At 39.1% G+C, this 26975-nt stretch overlaps 2 protein-coding genes across 3 annotated transcripts in view; both read left to right on the forward strand.

The window, feature by feature from the left end:
• Positions 1-575: 575 nt before the first annotated feature.
• LOC124264001 overlaps positions 576-26975 on the forward strand; it is a 37218-nt gene continuing 10818 nt past the window's right edge. For both annotated transcript variants that reach the window (XM_046698723.1, XM_046698724.1), the window contains exon 1: positions 576-1502. In XM_046698723.1, the coding sequence (XP_046554679.1) occupies positions 698-1502 (805 nt within the window). In that variant the 5' untranslated portion in view covers positions 576-697. The remainder of the gene's footprint in view (positions 1503-26975) is intronic.
• LOC124264002 (signaling mucin MSB2-like) lies at positions 11457-17596 on the forward strand. The gene is made up of 2 exons (XM_046698725.1): positions 11457-11945; positions 14604-17596. Exons 1-2 carry the CDS (start codon positions 11481-11483, stop codon positions 16743-16745), a joined length of 2607 nt encoding a protein of 868 aa, XP_046554681.1. The 5' UTR covers positions 11457-11480; the 3' UTR covers positions 16746-17596.

The raw sequence follows: 26975 nt of genomic DNA on the forward strand, positions 1-26975 counted from the left end.
ATTGGGGCAGGCGAGCTGTTTCGCGGTCACAGCATACGTGGACTGCTTTTTGTAATCAATATGTATCATCATTTATATTTTACTCAAATATCAACGACAATGAGATAATATAATATACATATTTGCATAAATGTATGGAATCGACAAATACGAAAGATTAGCTTGAACATCGTTCTCAATATTGCACAACTGACACCCGCCATGTTTTCGACCTCCGAAAATACAAAACTGGTTTTTCCACGCAATCCATGTCGCTTAGGACGAGGGGAGATAACTTTGAAGGGAAAATGGCGAATTTAGTAGATATCTCCTTGAATTGAACGCACGCTAACAAACTGAAGGAAGAATATGTGAGAATGACCTCAAATAAACTGAACTTATTCGTCTCACGTGATAAAAACCCGTGAAACACCTATTGTGCCTTGCGCAATATGGCGACTCAGTCTCGCTGAAATGAATATTTTCTATTTATATCTGCCACGTAAGTCCCTAATGCACCGGGGGAATCCCCAATTATTCGGAATACGTAGTTTTGATTGGCTGCACGGCGTCACGTGTTCCTGGGACTTTCCCTCCTGCTCAGGTCGGTGCTTTCCTGAACCATGTTTCCTTGGGAATTTACATTTGCTGAAATTACAAACTTCGTCCATGGTTCGATTCAAGAGGGAATTGGATTTGAGGGTGTCCCTCCTCAACAATGACAGCTACTTTAGTTGAATTTCCTACAAGTTTCCACAAACGAGAGTGTTTTAGAAGCGTTATTTCCACCAACATGGAGGTTGACATCGATGCGAAGGAGTTAGCGGACAGAATGGCGGCCGCTGAGGCAATGTCTACCCTGTCGTCTGTTGCGCGCGTGAACCCTGGGGATTCCCCCGCCTCTCCTCGGACTTCAAAAAGGATTGCTAGCAGAGGGACGCGAGGTGGAGGTAAAGGTAGGGGCAGAAAAACAAACCAAGGGGACAAAATCCCGAATTCAGAAGCGAAAAAATCTAGGTCACGTGTCAGGACAAATCATGACACGACAAAAAGCAACGTGACTGACTCCGCCCGAAATAAACCAACACGAGCGGCGTCGAAATCGAAAGGTGGTGCACAGGAGCAAGCACCTAAGCGGTCACCGAGGAGAAAATCTAAATCAGGTCAGTCTGAACCAGAAACGCCCACGAAGACCAGAACGAAACAGAAAAATTCAAGTTCAGAATATGGTGAAATGCCAGTGCTAGAACCTCAGGTCACAAATGCAAGTAGCACTGTGTCAAATTTTCCAAGTTTACCAAGTACTTTGTCTTTGACTCTACCCAGTTTGAACATTCCATCACTGGGCACACTGCCAACACTAGGGAGCATACCGATATTTCACCCCGATACTAACAGTGGGGGGGACAAGACAAAACACGACAACAAGTCATTGCCTTTCAAGAAGAGGAGGCTGATTAACAATGACCACAGTGAAGATAGCGAAGACCAAGAGAGTAAAACGGAGGTTGCTCCAACTCAAGGTTACTATCAACAAATTATTTTGTATGCCTTAATTCTAAATCGTAAATCCTTGAATAAGTACAAAAGATGTTTTGCAATGTCCTGACATCTACCAGTAACAAATATTTTCAAATTTCTTTTCGATAAAGTTTTAAGCAATTAGACATGATGTATATTTAAGGCAACAATATATTTCTTCTGAGTTTTCAGTTGACCCATACTTATTCAAGGATTTATTGGATGCACAAAATTATTATTTCACAATTTGTTGGAACTTTTTATATTCTAGGGAGCAGTGTATCACATTCATCTTAATGTGGGCGGTGGGGTAGCCTAGTGGTTAAAGCGTTGGCTCGTCACGCCGAAGACCCAGGTTCGAAACCCCACATGGGTACAATGTGTGAAGCCCATTTCTGGTGTTCCCCGCCGTGATGTTGCTGGAATATTGCTTAAAGCGGCGTGAAACCAAACTCAGTCGGTCAGTCAGTCATCTTAATGTTTGGAATAACTCTAGCTGGCAAATAAGCCTACATTTCTGATACTAAAAACATGAGCATCCATTCACGCATTAGAATCACACAATGCCCTCTGAAGTATTTAGCTGGCATGAGGCACAAGACCCCTGGAGATTTGGCCACAAATTAATCTATATCTACTCAGTAGATATCAAGGTCACATACCATAACAAGACTGAAACTATGGTCAGGTGCGATCTGTCCTTTGCTTAACTTAGTTTACAGTGATGATCAGATTTTGTGAATGGTGACCAAGAGTACAGCCCCTGCACATCAAACATGAATATTACATGGAAGACGTGGTACAGCAGGGCGTTGGGGTAGCCTTGTGGTTAAAGCGTTCGCTCCTCACACCGAAGCCCCAGGTTCATCTCCTCACATGGGTACAATGTGTGAAGCCATCTTAGCGTACCCTAACACCTTTGTCCTTACTCATTATATCAATCATTGAACATGGTTTTTTGTGGTTCATATTCAAAACATTAAAGTTAGCCGTGGTGACTATATCTGGTATTTCCTGAATGCAGTTTTCAGCAAAACAAAGTCCAAATAAATTAGGATTTCAGAGAGGATTATTTGTGCAGACTATTTAATGCATAAACATATTACGAGAATTCTGGGTTACTTCCAAGTATGGATGAACATTTTAAAAAATGCAGTCATATTATATTGTTCTACCTTGTTTATTTTAACCTAGTGTTGTCGTTTCAGCTTGTTTACTTTTTAGTGCTGGAGCTATTGATCCAATAATCGGTCCATCAATCAGTCTCTCTTGCGTCAGTGATTATCAATGAACTCTGGAGCTTAATCAATATTCATAATAAAGTCAAATTTCATTTTTAACTTTAGAAAGTATGTTTCTAATTGTCATGTTTGTTGAATTCAGACATAAACAACTGATAGTAGTGATACAAACAACAATGTAAGCATCTTGCATGTGTGTCACAACAGGAAGTATTGTCAATCATCTTGATCGTAGTATTAATTGGTGCCTGTTTCGGTATTTGCTTCGTATTCTGATTGTGTCTCATTATTCCTACATGTGGTGGGGTTAAAGATTATAATCGATTATTGATTGATAACTGAGCTCTGATTATCGATCTACATTTTGTGAGTGATAGCCAACACTTGTAATTTTCTTTCCTTGTGATCTCTGTTTACCAAATGAATGTTGGCATCATACACTTGACTGCTGGGAATAAAGCACCAATCACCAAATATTTGGCTATCGATAGAGATCAATAATCAATTATTAAATATCAATTGATCATCAGTGTACATCAGCATTGCCAAATATTTGGCTATCAATAGAGATCAATAATCAATTATTAAATAGCAATTGATTATCAATGTATATCAGAGAAGAGACAAGCAAAAATTTGAAAAAGTCCCAAAGAAATCAACATGTTTAGAGTCAATAGAGAGTTGTGAGACATTTATGCATGTTCAACTAAAAAAACATGATTTAGAAGCGTCCCATGAATAAATACAGAACTTTGTGCATTTGTAAATAAATTAAAATTATATCAGGGTTTTACCTTGACCAACAAAATCAGGGGCACCAGGACCCCTACTTAAAGGTCACATGCAACCAAAAAATCAAACATAATTAAAACACAATTATCACTTATTCATGACATATAATATACATTGCTGGTTACGAAAAAATATATAAACAAAATTATAAGCGTACAATCGCAAATCGAAAGTGCAAAATTGTGTACTCCGGTTTACTTCCCAAGAAACGAAGCAGCCGGGATACCGAACCCAGTCAGAGCGGGTGGGTGTGCACTCAAGTGTGACGGCTGGTTCATTTGCAGATGCCTTCACGGCTAATTGTGTGTATATATATAGAGAGATGTTGGGTTTTGTAAATACATGCTCATTTTTTGTGTATAACATTTTGCAATCAACAGACATCTTAACATGTCATGTGTTCAAGTATCACACCTGCCTGTCTGTGTAATTACATAATGTGACAGAGACCGAACTCGGGCCATAAATCAATGCATTTTGTTTATGGTGTATAGCCTGATTGGTGTTAAGTTCAAATTGCATGTGGTCAGTGATAGCAGCTGTGTATTGAATATTGTCATTAGCAGACAGGCAGGCAGACACACAGGTGTCAATAAAACTAGACATTGAGTTTTGTCTGTGACAACGACATATCTATATCACAGGTAGAAATTCTGTCAACGCTAAATAATGACATTGCTTTTAAGTATCGAACTGAGAAAGTGTCTCGGTAAGAAGAACGTGTGGTGAAATAGACAAATGAAATTATATAAACAGTTAATTTACTGTCATAACATATAAAAAGCTCTCGCCTGTGAGATATCAACAAAACATTAGAAAAATAGCTCACACCAAAGCCTTCACCAAGTATTCACCCGACAACCGCTTCCAAGCTGCGCGAACCTATTTACTTGCGCACGTGCTATGAGCGCAGCCCAGCTGTTGAAACCCGTTTTCCCCAGAAAAGTCTGGGGAAAATTAGTGAAACGTTTGAACTCCGATTTCCCGCGTTTTTTTTCATCGCGTTATTTTTCAACTTTATAAGTTGAATTTGCATTTTTGACGATTTGTTTCGGTCTGTCCATACCGAAAGGTATCAGAATCTGCAAAGTTGTGTTTTACGTTGCATGTGACCTTTAATAATTTCAAGGGTCAGTACGTGAAATACGAGGCTCCTGTAAAGTAATGAAACGATTAGCAGACTGTACCGCAAGGTTCAATGATCACTTTAATTACAAGAACTTCATCCCAGGGGACATTGTATATGTACTTTCCTGGGTCCATTCTATACATTTGTGTGCATTGGACGCACATTTTTGCGTTGCGTAAACCCCTGCTATATGTCCTCACAACAGTGTATATTATTGATGACACAATTTTTATATCAATAAGCATTAATAAATTTACCAGTTGATAACATTTCTGATGATCGATCTTTTAAGCCAGGCTTAAATTGCCTTGTCGTGCTCTGTGTAATTCAGAAATCTTACCTGTTAACTGTGAGGTTATGTAACATGAACATGATGAAGAGATGCAGCCAAATACCATCTGAAAGAGAAACTTGCACAGAATAATTTTTATTTAAATGTCTATTCATTAATTTCAAATACCCAATAACAGAGGCCCAGATAAGCTGCGTATCCTGGTAAAATACGCATAAAAAAATTCCAATTACGCATTGAAAAATAATTGTTGCGTACCAATTACGCATTTAAAATGTTAGATACGCAAAAAGTTTAAAACAAATGCGTACGGAATATATTTATAAAAATCGCTTGCGTAATGGAAAAGACATCGATTGCTATCAAGTTGTACTGTTAGTATAGGACTAGTGTTGTACTGTCAGTATAGGATGACTGATTTTTTATGAAATCATTTCCATTATATTTAAGTTGGTTTGATTAGGTATGACATAAGGCAGAACATACCTGCTTAGTAAACTTACTCAATGACATATACTTAGGTGAGTAAAATGACTGAAATACGTGAAATATGTGAAATACGCACATATTTGAAAGCGGTAGGTAACGGAAAATGAAATACCCACTCAAAATTCATAATACCCACTCCCCAAAAATACAGTGGGTACAGTACCCACGTGAGCTAAATCTTATCTGGAGCTCTGCAATAAATTGGAATCATGAACGATATAATGTATTGAATTACCTGACAGAAAAATATGAAATGCCTCTTTGAATTGCATATGAACAAACAGTTACTCAAAATGTGAAGAGTGAATGAGTGAGTTGGGTTTATTGCTGCATCTAACACTATTTGGGGCAGTGGGGGGTGGCCAAGTGGTTAAAGCGTTCGCTTATCACGCCGAAGACTCTGGTTCGGTTCCCCACATGGGTACAATGTGTGAAGCCCATTTCTGGTGTCCTTCGCTGTGATATTGCTGGAATATTGCTTAAAGCTGTGTAAAACTAAACTCACTCATTCTAATACTGTTCCAATCACACTGAAACCTCGTAAGAGATGACTAACGGGATCGGGTGGTCAGGCATGCTTGACACATGTCATCGGTTCCTAATTCTGCAGATCGGTGCTCATGCTGTTGATCACCGGATTGTATGGTCCAGACTCTATTATTTACAGACCGCCGCCATATAGCTGGAATATTGCTAAGTGTGGCATAAAACTAAACTCACTCACGCACTCATATTGCAACCTAAATTTAACAAGACCTGTAATGCTGATTGAGCATCATGCTTCAAGGATGGTACACAAACTGCTCAGAATTTTTTTAATGGTGCCACCTTTAAAAGCAAGAAGAGCTAGCATACTCTTTATAATATATTTTTAGCAAAATATTTCTTGGGCCAATTTCTATTGTATGTAACCAGTAGTAAATATTTCACTCAACTAAGTTTGACAAAAAGCGCAAGGAAAATGTTACATATGAACATTTTAATGTACACTAGTAAACAGTGTTTCCGGGTGTTTACAAACTTAAGTTTGGGATTCAGAAATATAAAGAGATCTTTAAGTCTCGATCAAAGGGAAGGTGTGGAATTTACAGTTTCATATTACACGTATCTAGCATTTGTGAAACAACATTTGCAGAGTTTGAATGGATGGGTTTTTTCTATTCAATATCTGGGTTAAAATTAATCTCAAGGAATCTATGTGTTTTATGAGAGGTGACTGTTTTTATTTGGTGGTCACACTTCCTAAGACTCGTGAAGATCCGGGTTAGAATATTGATCTTCTGTAACCCATGCTTGTCGTAAGAGGCAACTAACGGGATCATGTGGTCAGGCTCAGTGACTGGGTTGACACATGTCATCGGTTCCCAATTGCGTAGATCGATGTACATGCTGTCGATCACTGGATTGTCTGGTCCGGACTTGATTATTAACAGACCACCGCCATATAGCTGGAATATTGCTGAGTGCAGCATAAAACTAAACTCACTCAATCACTAATCACTCACTCACTCACTCACTCATACTTCCTAAGTGGGTTGCTGTATGTCATGCTCATATTTTGATGTTCATGATATCTGTTACGTGATCAGCTGTCTGGTTCGGTCTTGATTATTCGTAGATACATGTCATACTGCTGGAATATCGCTTTGCATGGCGTTAAACAAAAGACAATGAATCAGTTATCCATGTTGAAATGGGGCGGTGACATGTCTGAAGGAGTTCTCCATAGTACACTACAAAAAGTTATTCAAACTTTGCTTTAATAGAGAATGAGTGGTCAGACTGTGCGATTTGGACTTTCTAATTTAGGAGATTGTTATCAAAGTTCCAGTTTCATTTCCTGGTCTAGATTGTTTATAGATTATTTCTGACTGAAGAAATATACACTCACTCGCTCATTCGCTCATTCACTCACCCACTCACTCACTCACACTCACTCACTCACTCACTCACTCACTCACTCACTCACTCACTCACTCACTCACTCACTCACTCACTCACTCCACTCACTCACTCACTCACTCACTCACTCACTCACACACTCACACACACACACTCAACCACTCAACCACTCTTTCACTGACACAGTGGGTCAACCACTCAATCTCTCAACCACTCACTCACTCACTCAATCAATCAATCAATCACTCAACCACTCAACCACTCTTTCACTGACACACACAGTGGGTCAACCACTCAACCATTCGATCAACCACTCACCCTTTCACTCACCTTTTCACTACAATTCCACACATCTTTACAATTTCCTTGAAGCATATTCACATAAATTACAATTTTCAACACAGGTAATTATTTCAGTCATTTGTGTAACATCCTCCAATATCCTCCCCCATGTCAGATTGTCCGGCTCTGATTGGTTCACTTGATCTTGAGAAAATACCATACATCCTGCTAGATGGAAAACACATTGGGGGAGAAAAAATCCCTCTAACCAGAAAAAAACCAAATACAGGAATCCCATGGTTTCAATGGCATGACAATAAATTCCCTCATCCCCTCAATGAAGCAAAAATTTAAAGATATATGTTTTATAAAGTCATTGAAAGTCAGATGACACAGCTCAAGCTAAGCCTAATTCCAACGAACAGCTGTTTATATCACTTTAATATGTTTTGTATCAATGAAAAAATCCCTCTAACCAGGCAACGAAAAAAACAGGAAATCTATTGTTTTAATGACAGGACAATAAATCCCTTGAACCCCACTATAAAACAAAAAGCTGCATTTTTTTAAACATTTAATGAAAATTAATCTCAAGTCAAATGAACTACTGATTTTTATCTGTTTTGATATATTTTGTATCAATGTAAACCTATTGCTTCAATAAATTTATCTTGCAAACATATTTCTATGTACCATTCTAAAAGAAGTTTAAATATTGAAAACTGACAGAAATCTGCTGTTTGATTGAGATGAGGTTAGGTCAGGCTGTGTAATGGTGTTCCGATGATCGAAAATAATTGAAAATCAATCGAAAGAAGGATTAAAAATAATTATCGATTGTAAAACTACATGTTTTCAATTAATCGGAATTTTGTTGTTTTAGTATAAAACACTTGAATGAAGTAAACTAACCATTAAATTTGATGAATATTCACGAACAAACATGCGCTCAACAGCATAAAGCTATGCACACTGTAAAATTTTAACCACTTTTATTATTTAATTACAATTCCAGTGTCTTTCTTGCATGCGTGCATTTTATTGCATGATAGTATTAATTATAAAAAAACATCATGTAGAGAAAAACCTGTGGAAAACCCTAAAATTGGTCATTACATTAAAAATGTATATATATTTCGATTATAATCGGGGCGGTGGGGTAGCCTAATGGTTAAAGCGTTGGCTCGTCACGCCGAAGACCCGGGTTCGAATCCCCACATGGGCACAATGTGTGAAGCCCATTTCTGGTGTCCCCCGCCGTGATGTTGCTGGAATATTGCTAAAAGCGGCGTAAAACCAAACTCAGTCAGTCAGTCGATTATAATCGATAATCGTTCACCACAAGTCCTCCGATAATCGATAGTGGATTTCGTTTCCGATTCCCAACACCAGTCCTGTGTTTCATATGAGTTTCACTGACTGTGACCCGTGAAGATCCGGGTTACAATTGGTCTTCAGTGACCCATTCTTGTCGTAAGGGGTGACTAATGGGATCGGGTGGTCAGGCTCGCTGACTGGGTTGACACATGTCATCGTATCCCAATTGTGTAGATCAATGCTCGTGCTGTTGATCACCGATTATTTACAGAGTGCGGCGTAAAACTAAATTCACTCACCCATTGACTGTACAATCCGACGTATGCCCCTTGTTAATCTGCCCAGCTTTCTCACACAGTCATTCAGCACTCAAGGAACAAGCATGTACGTTTTATATTAATGAGTCAGAATGAATTTCCTCATGGCCACTGTTGACGTGAGAATGTTTATGACTTCATTGATTGAATTTAAACATGAAAGATTTCCAGAAAATCAATAATATATATCTCATCATAAACCTGTAAGAATCTGCAACTTGGAATCTTAAGATTATCAGATTATCATGTAAGCCTTACATATTTTATTGTAATTGCATGGGTGAAATGAAAAACCCTCCTAGTTCACACCATAATTGAACAATTGACACACAATACAGAAAAATAATGGATTGTGTCTTGATTAGACTACAGGATTTTTAATATTTATGTATTTGCCATTTCCTTAGAAAATAACATGAAAATTCATCTTCCAGAATGTTCAGCTACAAATGAATGAAAAATAAGCTCAAAGTTAACAGCTTAAGTATGAATTGTTTCTTGATTTGAAAACAGATTTTCATGCAAATATATTCACCAGTTTTCACGAACATAAAGACATCCCAGCTTCCATAATGTTCAGCTACAAAAGAATGAAAAATATGCGCATAGTTCACAGGTGAATGGAATGTTTAGACACCGAAAGATAAGAACTGTTTCTTGAATTGAATACAGAGTTTCATGCAAATACAGCTTAATTGAATGTCTTGATAGTGAGAGATTATGAATTGTTTCTTGATTTGAATACAGATATTTATATATTTTATTCCCCATTTCTTAAAAAAACACAACAACATGAAAATTCAGCTTCCAGAATGTTCAACTACAAGTGAATGAAAAATATGCTCATAGTTGACAGTTTAATGGAATGTTGCCAAACGAAAGATAAAGAATATTTTCTTGATTTCAGTACAGATATTAGTAATTTTTATTCACCATTTCTTAAGAACAGCAGTGATAAAGTCTCATGCTTTTACTCATTTCAAAGCATTGCCTCTCCCTTCCCCTTTCCTCAAATTGTCAAAAGTCTATATATTTTTTCTAAGTATTTCTTTTTGTCAGGCGGTCTTGTAAACAACTCGAAATGTACATAAAACCTTGCTGATATAACCATACTTATGAAGAATTTATGAGATAAATCTGGTTAATATTTTACATGTTGATGATCAGAATATTTTTTGTAAAAAAGTACAATATATCTCCCAAGATGAAGGCATTTGCTTGTTATACTGAGGGTCCAGGTTTGATTCCCCTCTGGGGAACAGTGTATGTTAAGCCTAGTTCTGCCATTGCTTGAATACTGATAAAACTGATGTAAAACAAACTCATTCACTCCTATATCCCAAACAATCCAACAAATATGAGTTTCTAATTTTGCTGTTTGAAAGCACAAAATAGAGTGATGACTGTCTATAAAGAGACGTGTCAAAGCTGTATTAATATTTGTGAATAAATCTTGGAAGGTCAGCTGATGGATGTCCCATACATGTTCTGATCTCACATTCTCTGACAATATTCTAACTCACTTCTCAAGAATGTTTAGGTCATATTTGATAAGTCACGGGCAGTTTCAGTCCCATTACTTCCTGAATTTATTAAATCGTGTTTCATACAAGCATATTCAATAATCATCTTTTTAATAATATATATCAGTGTGTATGATAGCGTTTCAGTTTCTATAGTAACACATGAAAACAGCTGTAAACAGTCATCTCGTGACACCTTGATGTGTTAATCTATAGACCCGCGCTGACCAGTCGGTTGGGCCCAACTGACTTGAAACAGGAAGCTGGCTGCATAGCCCACAAGGGGAATCCCGACATGAGATACACTGAGCTGTGTTTTCTAAGCGTGTAGGTTGACGAGGTATTTAGTAAACAAATTACAGAAATAAATTCACGTGTTACAAAGTGGAAGTAAGAACAGCGTCCTCTTTAGAAGAGTGGGCTATGCGGATGACTGGTTCCACTGAAATGTACGAGTCGTTCATTGCAGTGGGAATGTAGGTCAGCGTTATTGATTACGCAATACAAGCCTGTGATACTGAATCACCAGGTGACTCTCTCCTTTTATATAAATAGACGAATGAATTCCCAAATATGAATTCTGGCTGTTATGATTCCTAGTTTTAAATTAGAAACAATTCCCCACTGCAAATGAAACTAGAAAACATGTGTATCCTTCACACAGAAAGCCATGGTCAAGCATACATTGCGACAGCCATGGAACCTCCTGACCCAAGAGATAAATTTTATCAGCTCTTAGAAATTGATAAATCTAAAGCAGGCAAAAACCATCAAGAAAAGAGGTATATTGACAAGGAATTGTACGATAAAACTATTCAAGCTGTTGAATCTCGAAAATATGAGCGCTGTCCGACAGGTGATGCCCATTTTAAAGACTGGGCTAAGGGATTTTCAGTTAAGTCTGGATTAGATGGTGTCAAAGTTCTTTTGTCGAATCCGGACAAATTGATAGAAAAACGAAGAAAGCAAGAGATCCAGCGAAGAAATAGACAAAGAAGAAGAACGGAAAGTGAACAAGAGGAAGAAGATCTCGATAATGGGAGGAAGAGGCCCAAGAAGGAGACGAAGGAGCTGCCAGTTCTCATCAAAGAAAACTATTTTGACGAGATTTTCAAATGTCACCAGGAGGCCAAGCATAGTAAAGAGGGGACATGGAGGCTGGTAAGTCACATTACATATTTGTACATTGTATTAATAATAATGATGTTTACTTGAGTGTGGGTTTGAATCCTGGCTGTAGCTCTACTTAAAAAGATACTAAACTGTAAAGAAACGTTTCATTTTAGGCCAGACCAATTTTATTTCTTGTTTTACGGATCCATCGGTCGTATATTTTTTCAAGAATAAGAAAAGAAAAAAAATTAATTGAGTGTGGGTTTGTGAATCCTGGCTGATGCACGATCTCCCCAAAACTACTTTCAGGAAAGCAGTATATATTTTTTCACAAACATATTTACCGGTAGATTATGATTAATTTTAGCTTAGGTTTTAATTATTGATGCAACTCCATCCCAAATAGTACTTTAGTGGAAAGAGCATTTCATGTTCATAAATATATTAAAAATTGTGCTATAAAGATAATAACCTGGTTTGTGGGTTTGAATCCAGGACGAGACCACACCCAAAATTGTATGAGAATATGCACTCCACTGAAATAGTTTAATTCCAAATAAACATAAATTACGCCTTTAACCTCTTTCTAAAACTTTGTTAAAGGCATGGACTATTTATCATGTTTATATGCCAGCTGAACTGTGTTAATTTCAAACAGCTGCTTAAAGTTAAAATATATTATTGCACTTTAACAAGAATGATTTTAGCAGGGGCGGATACAGCAGGGGTGTGCACAGTTCATTTTCACGTGTTTTCATGAGAGTTTCAATGGTCATATAATAAACTTTCAGGACAAAAGGAGGGGTGCGCACCCCTGCAATCCCCTCTGGATCCGCCAGTGTTTTATCATTTTTATCTTTCAAGGATATACAAAAATGATTCTCATAGTATGTAGAGTGTGTTTTTAAACCGAATGATGTACCTGATCCATATAAAGTACTATCCTAACTACTTAAGGAAACAGAGAACAAGTTAGTTTAAATTTCCTTAAATGTACAATTAAAAGATAACATTATTCCGTTTAGTAGTTTGCAATATTGTGAAGTGATTTGTTAATCTGGAAACTATGCAAGTGTGGGATTGGTATTTCCTTTATACGCCTTTAATTGGCTAAAGCAGTATACATATTGCTGTGACTAAATACACCCATGTCCTGTTTGTTCAAACTTCTCTCTGTTCACCCTGCAGAAAATGGGTACCCGGTGGGATTAGTCATGTGACTATTAACCTTCTAGCACCTCACAGACAGCTTGGGTTACACAGGGTAATGATAATCAGATTGTAGTGCTTTGAGTGTGCCCTTCTGTGGTGTGGAATTCAGCGCATTACAAATGCCCTTATTATATTAATATCTAACTTTGGATGCCCCATGTTTTTGCCATGCTTGCCGTAAGGGTACATATTGTAATATTTCGGGGGTATCTTGTTGATGACATATCCTATAACTTGACCCAGTATTTTATATACAATGTGTGAAGCCCATTTCTGGTGTACCCCGCTGTGATGTTGCTGGAATATTGCTAAAAGCGGCGTAAAACCAAACTCAGTCAGTCAGTCAGTATTTTATGTGCCTTTAATGACTGGATGGACAGGGGAGCCTTCACTCGTCATCTGCCCTTGTGTTCCTCTGTGCTTGGTGTTACAGAGAGGAACATTTACATGCAAATAAATTCAAAATATGTTTTAGCAAATATTTCATGTAATATAATACAAAACTAGAGTTTGATAAGACTAATAAGAATTTGATTAGAGATTTCAATATGCCTACAAATTTTTTAGCTTGACCAAGGTAATATTCTTGTAAAACACACAGTTAAGTATGTATAAAGTGAAACAGCTTCTTCAGGTTTCTTACAGACCGCCGCCATATAGCTGGAATGTTGCTGAGTGCAGCGTAAAACTAAACTCACTCACTCACCCTTCAGGTTTCATTTTTCTTTTCTGGATAATGTTAGAACACATTTTAAAAAATAATTACAACTTTGAATTTATCCATATTTACAATAAGGTTGTTAGAGATATATTTGCAAGCCTGATGATGTATAGTAATTCATTTATGATTAATATAGCATGATGCTCATGATGTCAGTCACTGGATTGTCTGGTCCATACTCAATTATTTACAGACCGCCGTCATGTAGCTGGAAACTTGTAAACAGTGCAGCATGAAACAACAACAACAACAAAAGAAAAAGAAAAAATATCATTTAGAAGGGGACTTATTATACACCCTGATGTTTATGATATTTCTGATGCTATAGGTTCCATTGAGGGGAGATGTAGTAGTTAAAGGGTTCACATGTGTCACAGAAGATATAACCCCGGGTTAGAATTAATCTTCAGTAACCAATGCTTTTCTTAAGAGGCGACTAACAGGATCGGGTGGTCAGGCCCGCTGACTTGGTTGACAGTGACACATGTCATCGGTTCCCAATTGCACAGATCGATGCTCATGCTGATGATCACTGGATTGTCTGGTCCAGACTTAATTATTTACAGACTGCTGCCATATAGCTGGAATATTGCTGAGTGCAGCATAAAACTACACTCACTCACTCACTCACTCACTCACTCACTCACTCACTCACTCACTCACTCACTCACTCACTCACTCACTCACTCACTCACTCACTCACTCACTCACTCACTCACTCACTCATAGAAGATATATGTTCGATGATGCAATCTGAATGTATTTTGTTTCAGGTGAAGGACCGTTGGTGTATGGTGACAAAGCAGATAATAACCCGATTCTGCCAGACATGCCTGACCTGCAACATCACCCAGAAGAAGAGGACTTTCCAGGATCCCTCTACCTCAGACTGCTCTGCAGCAAAGAGAGCATGTGCGCCCACTGTCGCCGATACTGAGGCGTCATGGTCAAGTTTCAGTTCATCTCAGACTGATGAAACTCTGCCGGTGATTTCACCCGAGGTCATTTCAGGCTGGAACCAGTACACACCAAGGACATCTGAGGTCTTGCCAGAATTTCTGGAAACCTTCACTGGCCATTCTCAGAACTTACCATCTGATTTACAGAGAGTGGATCTGCAGACTCTGGACTCAATGTCAGCTACTTCAAGTTCCTTTGGACACCCAAGCTTGTCAGCTCCATCTTTCTCAGTCAGTCCCAGTTACAGAGATACAAGAGGCACACAGATGCATCAGCGGGTTTCCTGCTCAAGCGTTGATTCATCAGGTTCCTCATCATCCTTTTATCACCAAGAAACACATGGGTTTCTTGTCCAGAATTCACCAATACCCTCCTCAATGATTCAGACTACAGCCAATCCGAATCTGACACGGAGTAGATCACAAGGAACGAAAACATCCCAGGGACTTTCAACACATTTTGGACAACTTGAGACATGTGAATCCACAGTTCGTAATCCAGTAGAATCCACAAATGTAGGATTTTCAAGTCCTCTCATGACAGCAGTGCCAGGTCTGGGAAGGGATGCTAATGTCAGATCACACGTACCCACTCTGACATTTCCATCTGAGGCAGAATCCATGGTATTATTAGCCTCCAGTCCAACATTGACCGCTTCTTCATCAATGACTCAGAGATGGGTAGCCAGTATCCAGTCAGATATGACCGACATGTCCACAGCTGCACTTCCTCTTCAAGGTGAAATGAGATCCAGAGAGTTGATGCAACTGGTTGACAGTTCCTCCTTGTCCTCATCCTCATGTCAGAGACTCGATCCACCCACTCCGCACACGATGGGCATGTCAACAATGATTCTTCCTTCTCAAGACAAAAACGCATCTAAGGAATTGATTCCCACCGGCCCTGTTATGAGAGCAACCTCTACAGAGACTCAGGGTTGGGTGGATCCAACTCAAACACAAACTGCCCTTATACCACAAATACCTCAAACAGGAGCCATGTCTCACAGACTACCCAATGCCACCATGCCTCAAGCCTTTACATCAGCTCCAGGACCCGGTGTCCTTATACCACAAATGCCTCACACAAGAGCCATGTCTCACAGACTACCCAATGCCACCATACCTCAAGCCTTTACATCAGCTCCAGGACCCGAAGTCTATTCACTGCAAGAGGAAGATGGTCAGACTATCCCCAGCGTAGGCCAGACTCTCAGTAAGTCAGCTGTGTTCAACAACTCAAGCACACCACCCTCAACATCTTCCCAATCTAGTTTGGGCTCATATCCGACTCAGACTGGGATAGATGTCATCTCAAGGTCTGAGAGTCCAAAGACCCATGAGGGTCAAGCACCATCTTATGGGATGGATCACTGGAATTTTCCCCTCAGTTCTTATCTGCCCCCCTTCGAATCCCCTTCTGCATTCGCCACCCCATTCACTCACCATCAGGTCCAGACATTCCACACATTGACTGTGCCATCTAATGTTAGTTCCGATCATGCATATATTTCTATGTTTAATCAACCCAGACCAGGTTTGATGTCACTTGCATCGAGACCTGCTCATATGTCAGATCAATCCTTGTTACACTTTTACGGACAGCGTCAAATGTCCAACAATCCCAGACCTGGTCAGGTGTCAAAATCTCCTAGACAAGGTCAAATATTCAAATCCTCCAGAAAGGGGCAAATTTCAAACTCACCCCAGCCCAGTCCAATGTCACACTGCCACAGACAAGGTCAAATATCAGACTCTATAGCTACTCTAAACACTCATAAACTTCCCCTAAAGCAAATATTTGTCCAAAACAAGCACATTTTCCTTCATATAGCCATTCCCAGGCATCATCTCAGGAGACATACAAACTCCCTGTGTTTGGCACTGAAGAAATGTATTTCCCATTTCATCCGACCAGAGAATTTGGTCTTGGAGTCTCAGGGATTTCAACCTTAGATGATGCCAACAGCCAGCAGACACCTGCGATAGGTCGAAGAATCCCCTCAGAACAGGATCTCATTACTTTAAAGGACTTAGTTCCAAGCTGCCAAAGCCAGGGCAGGTCTGCAGAATGTGATGTCCTCACTTCAAGGAACTTTGTTCCAAGCTGCCAAAGCCAGGGCAGGTCTGCAGAATGTGATGTTCTCACTTCAAGGAACTTTGTTCCAAGCTGCCAAAGCCAGGGCAGGTCTGCAGAATGTGATGTCCTCACTTCAAGGAACTTTGTTCCAAGCTGCCAAAGCCAGGGCAGGTATGCAGAATGTGATGTCCTCACTTCAAGGAACTTTGTTCCAAGCTGCCAAAGCCAGGGCAGGTCTGCAGAATGTGATGTCCTCACTTCAAGGAACTTAGCTCCAAATAACCAACGTCAGAGCAGGTCAGCAGAAAGTGATGTTCTTGCACAAAGCATCTCTGCAGTTGACCATCCTGCATTACCAAATGTCCTTCCTAAGAAGAGCTCAGCAGAGCATGATGTCCCTAAAAATTATTGCTCTCCTCAAAGTCATATTCTTCCTGAGATGACATTAGCAGAACAGCGAACCAGGCCAGAAAGTGATGTGTTTACCCAAATGAGTTACACAGAGCTGACCCAGAGCATGGATGAGCCGGATCTTCTACTGCAGTGGATACTGGAACATGCTCCTGGACTCCCTGGGGATCATAACACCCTTGGACTCCCTGGGGATCATGGCACACCTGGATTCCCTGGGGATCATAAGACACCGGGTATCCCAGGGGATCATAACATCCCTGGACTCGATGGGGATCATAACACCCTTGGACTCCCTGCTGATCATGGCACACCTGGATTCCCTGGGGATCATAAGACACCGGTATCCCAGGGGATCATAACACCCTTGGACTCCCTGGGGATCATAGCAAAGGGATTGTTAGCTTAAAAGAATCATTTTCCATGGAGGGAGTGATAGACGAAGGTCAAAACCGTCAACTTAGATCGGGCTATGAAGCGTTTGTGTTGCCTGTTGATGGAAGTGATGGATGTAGACAAGGTATTGAGCTGAGTGATGTTGTTCATGGTAGATGTGACATGAGGCCACTGCAGAGTGCAGGAGTTGAGTGTGGATCCATAACTAGTCACCTTCTGACTGATGCGCTGTCATCTGTTGCCCAGAGAGTGTCACCATCTGTCGGACAAACAGTGTTGCCATCACTTGCTCAGAGTGTGTCACCAGCGATTGGTCAAACTCTGCTGCCATATGTTGGTCAAAGTGTGTTGCAGTCAATTGGTCAAACTGTGTCACCATATGTTGGTCAAAGCGAGTCGCCATCGGTTGGTCAAACTGTGTCACCATATGCTGGTCAAAGTGGAGTCGCCATCGGTTGGTCAAACTGTGTCGCGATATGGTAGTCAAAGCGAGTCACCATCGGTTGGTCAAAATGTGCCACCAAATCATGGTCAAAGTGAGTCGCCATCGGTTGGTCAAACTGTGCCACCAAATCATGGTCAAAGTGTGTCACGATTGGTTGGTCAAAGTCTGTCACCCTCTGATAGTCAAGTGAATCTGATGAAAAGAAAAACTTCAGATTGAATTTCTGGTCCACTCAATTACGTTTCTGCATTTGTCACTGCCTTACCCAAACCCATACTTATCATCCAAATGGTAAAGTCTGAGACCTGCATAATTACAGAATCTCATCCCACATATAATTGGAATACTGTTCATAGATAATGTAATTTATTTAAAAAATAAATATTTAAAAATGTCCAGATTTTGGACATGTTGGACACAACAAAGTGTATGGTGCTTGCCAGTTTACCAATCTCAGATATTGAGTTCAAAATCAGAGATAAATCCCTGAAAATGACTGAAAATGTGATAGACATCCTTATATAATATTTATTGTGTATTTGAATTCCTCAGAATAGTGACTGCATAGAATGTAGAACATTCAGGACTTGGAAATAAAATCTAGGCACATTAACTAAAAATAGATAAAAAAAACAAAGTGTGACTAGTCTCCCTGAAAATCTAATTGTACGGAGATTTGGAAATGTTAAATTAGAGTGAGTATGGTTTTACGCTGCTTTTAGCAATATTCCTGCAATATCATGGCAGGGGACACCAGAAATGGGCTTCAGAAAAAATTGTACCCATGTAGGGAAGCGAACCCGGGCCTTCAGCGTGACGAGCGAACGCATTAACCACTAGGCTATCGGACTGCCCCTCTTAAATTCGGTATTTATGGCCTATTGGTGAGTTGTGACTCAGATGGGTTAATTTCTTAAATCCTTTGTATTACTGACAGAAAGAAATTTAAAAGACTCAGAATTCCATTGGTTTTTAACCTTGCATTTTAAATTGAAAATATAAAAGTGAAATATTTAGGAAGAAATTCCTCACACTATAACCAATAACATAATATTTAAATGACAGTGAAATAGAGAAGTACATTTAATTTCTTTTTGTCTGGTGGTCTGAAAGGTTAATTGAGTTGTGGGGTAGCCTATTGGTTAAAGCATTTGCTCGTCACGCCGAAGACCTGGGTTTGATTCCTCACATGAGTACAATGTGTGAAGCCCATTTCTGGTGACATTGCTGGAATATTGCTAAAACTCACTCAATGAAAGGTTAATTACTGTTAATTGTACTGAAGATGATCTCAAAATTAACCTGTCATCAGACTGATACACAGGGGTGGAAATAACCCATTGCCCGACGTCCGAGTCCAGTGTTTTTTTCTGTCGGGCAAGCAAATTTGTATATCACGCTGTACCGGTGTCCAGTTGACTTTCCAATGTTAATAATGTTATTTATTTTAAAAATCAACAAGAAAACGGCCGGTTTAGTGGAAAAATTATTAGGGCAAGTGATTTTACATGTGCCACTGTACCGGAGTACACTAGCAATTTTAAAGTTATTTCCACCCCTGATACAGTGTTGTGTAATGGTTGAGAATAATATGGCAAGTATATGATGAAAATGTTGCTATATTGGATTTATAATGAAGAGAGGAAATCCTTTGTATGTTTACTTCCTGACATGAATATAATCGTGTACTTCCTACATGGTTAGGTGGTATATATGAGTGATGATACTTCACCATATGGTTTCATCTAAATGGCTGGGGTTTTAATTTATTTAGTTTTTTTGAAACCCCTACCCCAGGTATTGTTCTGAAAAAAATTCTACACAGTTTTGAGATATATTTATTTATTTATTTATTTATTTATGTATTTATTTTTGAATGTTCATAAATGTCTGTTTTCCCTGATTATCTATATATTTAATATATATTTATATTTATGGTGAAATTTCCATTTGTTTGTTTATCACCTGAATTACATGCATGTTAGTTTGTTTGAACTTTTCTGTCTCAGCTCTGCATGATTGAATCTATTTGAAAGAAAATATTCAGATTGAATTCCTAACACACTGAATCATCATCATCATCATCATCATCATCATCATCATCACTGCTTAATTTGATAGCTTGAGACATCTAAATTATGCCGAAGACATGTAATTTTCAAAAGATTGTAGATTAATCACACCATCATCATCATCATCACAATCATCACTGTCCTTGAAATTCAGGCTACTTTGCTAGCTTGAAACAACTAAATTGTGCTGAAGACAAATAATAATCAAAGGATTGTAGTCCTGAATCATCATCATCATCATCATCATCATCATCATCATCATCATCATCATCATCATCATCATCATCATCATCATCATCATCATCATCATCAACATCATCAACAGTGTCTGTTTCATTTGCACAGTGTTACGGTTGTGTCCTGTTATTACCAGAACGAGTTTTGTGGTGTACTTCACAATTACAATCGATTATTGATCGGTTACTGAACACCAGCTATCGATTTCAATGTCAGCACTAGTAATTTGTGTGAAAACCTGTTATTCAGGTAGACCTAACATTTGAAATACAGGCCCCAGTTGCCTCTCCTAATCAGCTAAGTCCGTATATATAGATTCACTTACTGGTAAGAGCAGAACTGACATGAGTATCAAATTCCGAGAGTTATCTAGACTGAGTGAGTGAGTATGGTTTTACGCCACTTTTAACCACTAGGCTACCCCACCGCCCCAATTTAAAAAAAAAAAAATTCTAGAACTATCCTCAGGCAGATATTCAGCCCTGAGTCCGCTTTGACTGCATCTTGTATATATTGAGTCTTTAATTTATTTTGTATTGCCAGATGTTCAGTATTTATTTGATTGTTTATTTGATTGAGTTTTTAAAACTGCTTCGCTTTGGTTGTTTGTACAATTACAGATGTTTGTATGTTTGTTTTGAGTCAGGACACTCATGTTATTCCCTGAAAATGTAGGTTCATGTAATTTCTGGTTTCAATTCAATATTAATTATTTAATATAAACTTGTGATCTCATAAATGTCTGCATTGGTTTACCAGAATAATCCTGTTGCTAAGATTATTTTCTGTTTCTCATGACTTCGCTACATCTACTCCTAACTAATACGCCGGAGATCTTCATCAGCATTATTAAACTTAGCAATAAAACTTTTTGTGTTTTTTTTTCTCATTTTTCAAGATCATTAAGATGGCAGTTTGATGGACACAGTGTGATGTGACATGGTTTAAAACTCTGTATTAAACTCTGGTTAAAGCATTTGCTCGTCACACCAAAGACCTGGGTTTGATTCCTCACATGAGTACAATGTGTGAAGCCCATTTCTGGTGACATTGCTGGAATATTGCTAAAACTCACTCAATGAAAGGTTAATTACTGTTAATTGTAGTGAAGATGTTCTCAAACTTAACCTGTCATCAGAAACCTCAACAACGAAACCCTCATAAAACCCCATTACCTAATTTCAAGGTTGTTTCATGAAAAAGGAGGGTCCTGTAAGGTTATGAAATGTACTCTGCACTGTATAGGTTGATAATTATGTAGAGTACAGTAAAATTTATTTCTTGGTAAGAATTTGGTACAATGAATATTATTTATGTCTCTGAGGCAATTTATTCCTCTCTGCGTACAATATGTCTATTTTGTGTTGTCATTAACCCTGTGTTCCAAAGCCATAGTTGAAAATAACTTCATAGAACATACTGAAAAGCACACCACAAAACAATGTTTGTAACATAAAATACTTACTTTGTAAGTATTCACTGTGATGAATTGTCTTTGTCATAAATAAACAGGAAACGAATGAACACTGAAAAAGAGAAATGCACAGAAAAAGCCTTTGATTCAGAAAACACGGTATTATCGATTACAATATCAGGGAAAAATTCTAAATTACATTGGTGGTGGGGTAGCCTAGTGGTTAAAGCATTTGCTCGTCATGCCAAAGACGCCGGTTCGATTCCCCACATGGGTACAAAGTGTGAAGCCCATTTCTGGTGCCACACCCTCACCCCCACCCCACCCCACCCCCCGAAGTTGCTGGAATATTGCAAAGAGCTGCGTAAAATTAAACTCACTCGCTCTACATCTGCCCCATGGTGATATATGCAATCCCGTACCTTGTCGTGAAACTTTACAGGTGGCGGTTACGTCTTTCACAGGTGTGGAAAGCTGGTATTGAATAATAAATAGATAAATCATAATCACCAATGTACCAGGATCACCCAGAACCTCTTTGCTGCATAATGTATTTTAGTCTGTAAAACATAATAGATATTTGTGCTGTGCTACCGACCATTCATGCTCTAAGTGCTAGAATGTGCCACTGTATGAATCTGGGTTAGAATTGGTCTTCAGTAACGTATGCTCGCTGACGTGGTTGACACATTTCATCGTATCTTAATTGTGTAAAACGGTGCTCATGTTGTTGATCACTGGATTGCCAGGTCCAGACTCGATTATTTACAGACCATTGCCATATAGCTGGAATATTGCTGAGTGCGGCGTTAATCAACAAACCAGCTAGCCAATGTATGAAAGTTTTATACACATCAGGAATGGATAGATGATGACTGATTGATGAAAAAACACTGCTGAAACTAAAATGAAACTGGAAAAAAATGGATTTTTCATCATTGATAAGTTTTCCTTATCATAAACAGGGTTTAAAATTTCTAATTAAAGGGATATATAATGAAAAATGAAACGTCGTTAAGCTTGCATGATTTATGTTTTGTATATTCAGAATACTATGAACGTAATCAACAACATTTCAAAGTAAAACAATAAAACAAAATTTACAATTTTTGCCAACATGAAATATGCACAAATTGTGGAATGACTCATCATATATACAACTTCTGTAGTCTGTATAGGCGACGTTTCGACATAGGTTCTAATGTTGTTGTCAAGTGTGCTGGAAATGTCATCATTCTTGATAATTATCTCTATGATCTATAGTGAGAGCCAGTGCTAGTTATGTGTGTTTCAATAGTTCCTTAAAGTTGTTGATTGCAGAGCTACAGATAACTTATTTGGTCATTGAGTTATGTACTCGCTTGTGTTCATCTCAATTGGGTATCCTAATTTTCCTTTGAGTAACCCCATAAATTGTACCCACCTCACTTAAACTCAATTGGGTATTTTGCCATTTTCCATTAATTGTAAAAATATAATAAGGTTTATGCAGGGCTCCAGATAATTTTTCAACATCAGGAGTACGTACTCCTTATTTTTTCAATATAGGAGTACTGGAAAATGGAATTTAGTGGCATATCAGTAACCTTGTGTTTGTGTGGTATATGCACCACAACATTACTACTCTTGTGTAAACAGGTCAATAAACAATAAAACAATACTTTTTCAGATAAATACGTCTGTAAATGATTCGTACACCATTGCTGTGGTGCGTATCTGCTACGTTTTCTAAATTATTTCCTACCATATCGTGCATATTTTTTATCCGTACATACGCCAATACAGCCCTTATCTGGAGCCCTGTTTATGTGTTAGTTAACATCTTTGTTATATATATTTGATCTGTAATTTGAGAAACGTTAAGAAAGACTGCAAGTTGTCAAGTTTATGTGCTGAAATAGAATCTCTCAATATACTTCAGTTATTTTATCTGTGCACCAGTACGCAAGCTAAAGATTTGACATTTTTGTGTGTACACATGTGAGATCACATTTATTGAGTATTTACAAAAAATATAGCGTACTTGTACGCAATAGACTTAATAGGGATTTAGTTTTCACATATATATTTGTGTAATTTACGCATCTAAACCTCTGTGATTGGGCTTTGAAAAGCCCTTAAAACGGACTTACATTTAATGAATGATAATCTGTACAAACCCTGGTAAAGTAGGAGGGAGGCAAACCTGCTTGTTGTTTCACGGGATTAGAATCGGCTCTAGACACACTTAGACCTGTCAGTCTCTACAACTGTAACAAGACTGGATTCATCAGGGTCTCTAAATGTGACACAATAGAAACCAATCAGCAACCAGCCTTAGTTTGGTGCTGTACACTGTGATATGTGCTATAATATCCCTGTTTGTAAGTACGTGGTTTGGCCACAAGGTAGCCTAGTGGTTAAAGTGCTCACCATCACACCAAAGAACCGGGATTGATTCTCCCACATGGGTACAATGTTTGAAGCCTATTTCTAGGGTCTCCTGCTGGGGTATTGCTAAAAGCGGCGTAAAACCATACTCGCTCACTCTTGCTATCAGGTGCCCTTCCATGAAACCATACTCGCTCACTCTTGTTATCAGGTGCCCTTCCATGAAACCATACTCGCTCACTCTTGTTATCAGGTGGCCTTCCATGAAACCATACTCGCTCACTCTTGTTATCAGGTGGCCTTCCATGAAACCATACTCGCTCACTCTTGTTATCAGGTGGCCTTCCATGAAACCATACTCGCTCACTCTTGTTATCAGGTGGCCTTCCATGAAACCATACTGCTCACTCGCTCACTCTTGTTATCAGGTGGCCTTCCATGAAACCAAGCTCTGCTCGCTCACTCTTGTTATCAGGTGGCCTTCCATGAAACCATACTTTCGCTCACTCTTGTTATCAGGTGGCCTTCCATGAAACCATACTGCGGCTCACTCTTGTTATCAGGTGGCCTTCCTCGCTCACTCTTGTTATCAGGTGGCCTTCCATGAAACCATACTGAAACCATGCTCGCTCACTCTTGTTATCAGGTGGCCTTCCATAAAACCATACTTCGCTCACTCTTGTTATCAGGTGGCCTTCCATGAAACCATACTCGCTCACGCTCACTCTTGTTATCAGGTGGCCTTCCATCGCTCACTCTTGTTATCAGGTGGCCTTCCATGAAACCATACTAAGCTCACTCTTGTTATCAGGTGGCCTTCCATGAAACCATACTCGCTCACTCTTGTTATCAGGTGGCTTCCATTCCACTCTTGTTTAAGGTGGCCTTCCATACATACTCGCTCACTCTTGTTATCAGGTGTTATCAGGTGGCCTTCCATAAAACCATACTCGCCACTCTTGTTATCAGGTGGCCTTCCATGAAACTCTTGTTATCAGGTGGCCTTCCAGGTGGCCTTCCATGAAACCAACCACTCTTGTTATCAGGTGGCCTTCCATGAAACCATACTTTAAAACCATACGCTCACTCTTGTTATCAGGTGGCCTTCCATGAAACCATACTCGCTCACTCTTGTTATCAGGTGGCCTTCCATGAAACCACTTCGCTCACTCTTGCTCCTCTTGTTATCAGGTGGCCTTCCATGCTCACTCTTGTTATCACCATGAAACCATGAAACCATACGCTCACTCTTGTTATCAGGTGGCCTTCCATGAAACCATACTTTCGCTCACTCTTGTTATCAGGTGGCCTTCCATGAAACCATACTCGCTTCTTGTTATCAGGTGGCCTTCCATGAAACCATACCTTTTCGCTCACTCTTGTTATCAGGTGGCCTTCCATAAAACCATACTCGCTCACTCTTGTTATCAGGTGGCCTTCCATAAAACCATACTCGCTCACTCTTGTTATCAGGTGGCCTTCCATAAAACCATACTCATAAAAAGCTCACTCTTGTTATCAGGTGGCCTTCCATAAACCATACTTCGCCACTCTTGTTTATCAGGTGGCCTTCCATGAAACCATACTCGCTTCTTTTATCAGGTGGCCTTCCATAAAACCATACTCGCTCTCACTCTTGTTATCAGGTGGCCTTCCATAAAACCATACTCGCTCACTCTTGTTATCAGGTGGCCTTCCATGAAACCATACTCGCTCACTCTTGTTATCAGGTGGCCTTCCATGAAACCATACTCGCTCACTCTTGTTATCAGGTGGCCTTCCATAAAACCATACTCGCTCACTCTTGTTATCAGGTGGCCTTCCATAAAACCATACTCGCTCACTCTTGTTATCAGGTGGCCTTCCATAAAACCATACTCGCTCACTCTTGTTATCAGGTGGCCTTCCATAAAACCATACTCGCTCACTCTTGTTATCAGGTGGCCTTCCATAAAGGTGAACGTAATAATCATGCCTAACATAACTCAATCAAATATTATTGATAACCTCCACTCAATTTATAGTACCCTGGTCTCAGTCTCGACCATAGCTTCACTTTGAACCAGGGTGGTCAGGCTTGCTGACTAGGTTGACACATGTCATCGGTTCCCAATTGCGCAGATCGATGCTCATTCTGTTGATCACTGGATTGTCTGGTCCAGACTCGATTATTTACAGACCGCTGCCATATAGCTGGAATATTCCTGAGTGCCGCGTTAAACTAAACTCACTCACTTTGAACCATGTTTAAAAGTTGGACCACTAGAACCTGCTGTCCAATCACCTTACAAGATTCAAGTGCCCCATTCTAATGATAGAGAAACCATACATATGCAGAGATGCCCACCCATGCGATGTTATCATCACGATATTTGAAAAATAACACAAACGACTCATGATAGCAGTGAAAATATACGAATTTTAAAAAACAACACATTGAATTTAACTATAAAATAGCATACGTCCCATACGCAATAAATTTCAACCACATTTTATTCAGTATCAAGCTATAAGTGGATACTTACTTCTGATTTAGGTGAGTACAATGTTAATAACAAGTTCTTAGAATATCTATATGTTTATTAATTAAATATGAAAATCCTTTCGGAAAGTTAATACTAAATTTGGCCCATAAGTACTAATCTTTGCATCAGTTTTTGGCCAAAATACTAACTGGGCTAAATTAGGGTTGGCATCTCTGCATATTACTAAATATATTTCAAAAATCTGTGTGCACAATTTGGACAGTTTGCATTCTGTC

This window comes from Haliotis rubra, unplaced genomic scaffold (genome assembly GCF_003918875.1).
Source record: "Haliotis rubra isolate DU_JTF1 unplaced genomic scaffold, ASM391887v1 Scf900, whole genome shotgun sequence".
Lineage (NCBI taxonomy): Eukaryota > Metazoa > Mollusca > Gastropoda > Lepetellida > Haliotidae > Haliotis > Haliotis rubra.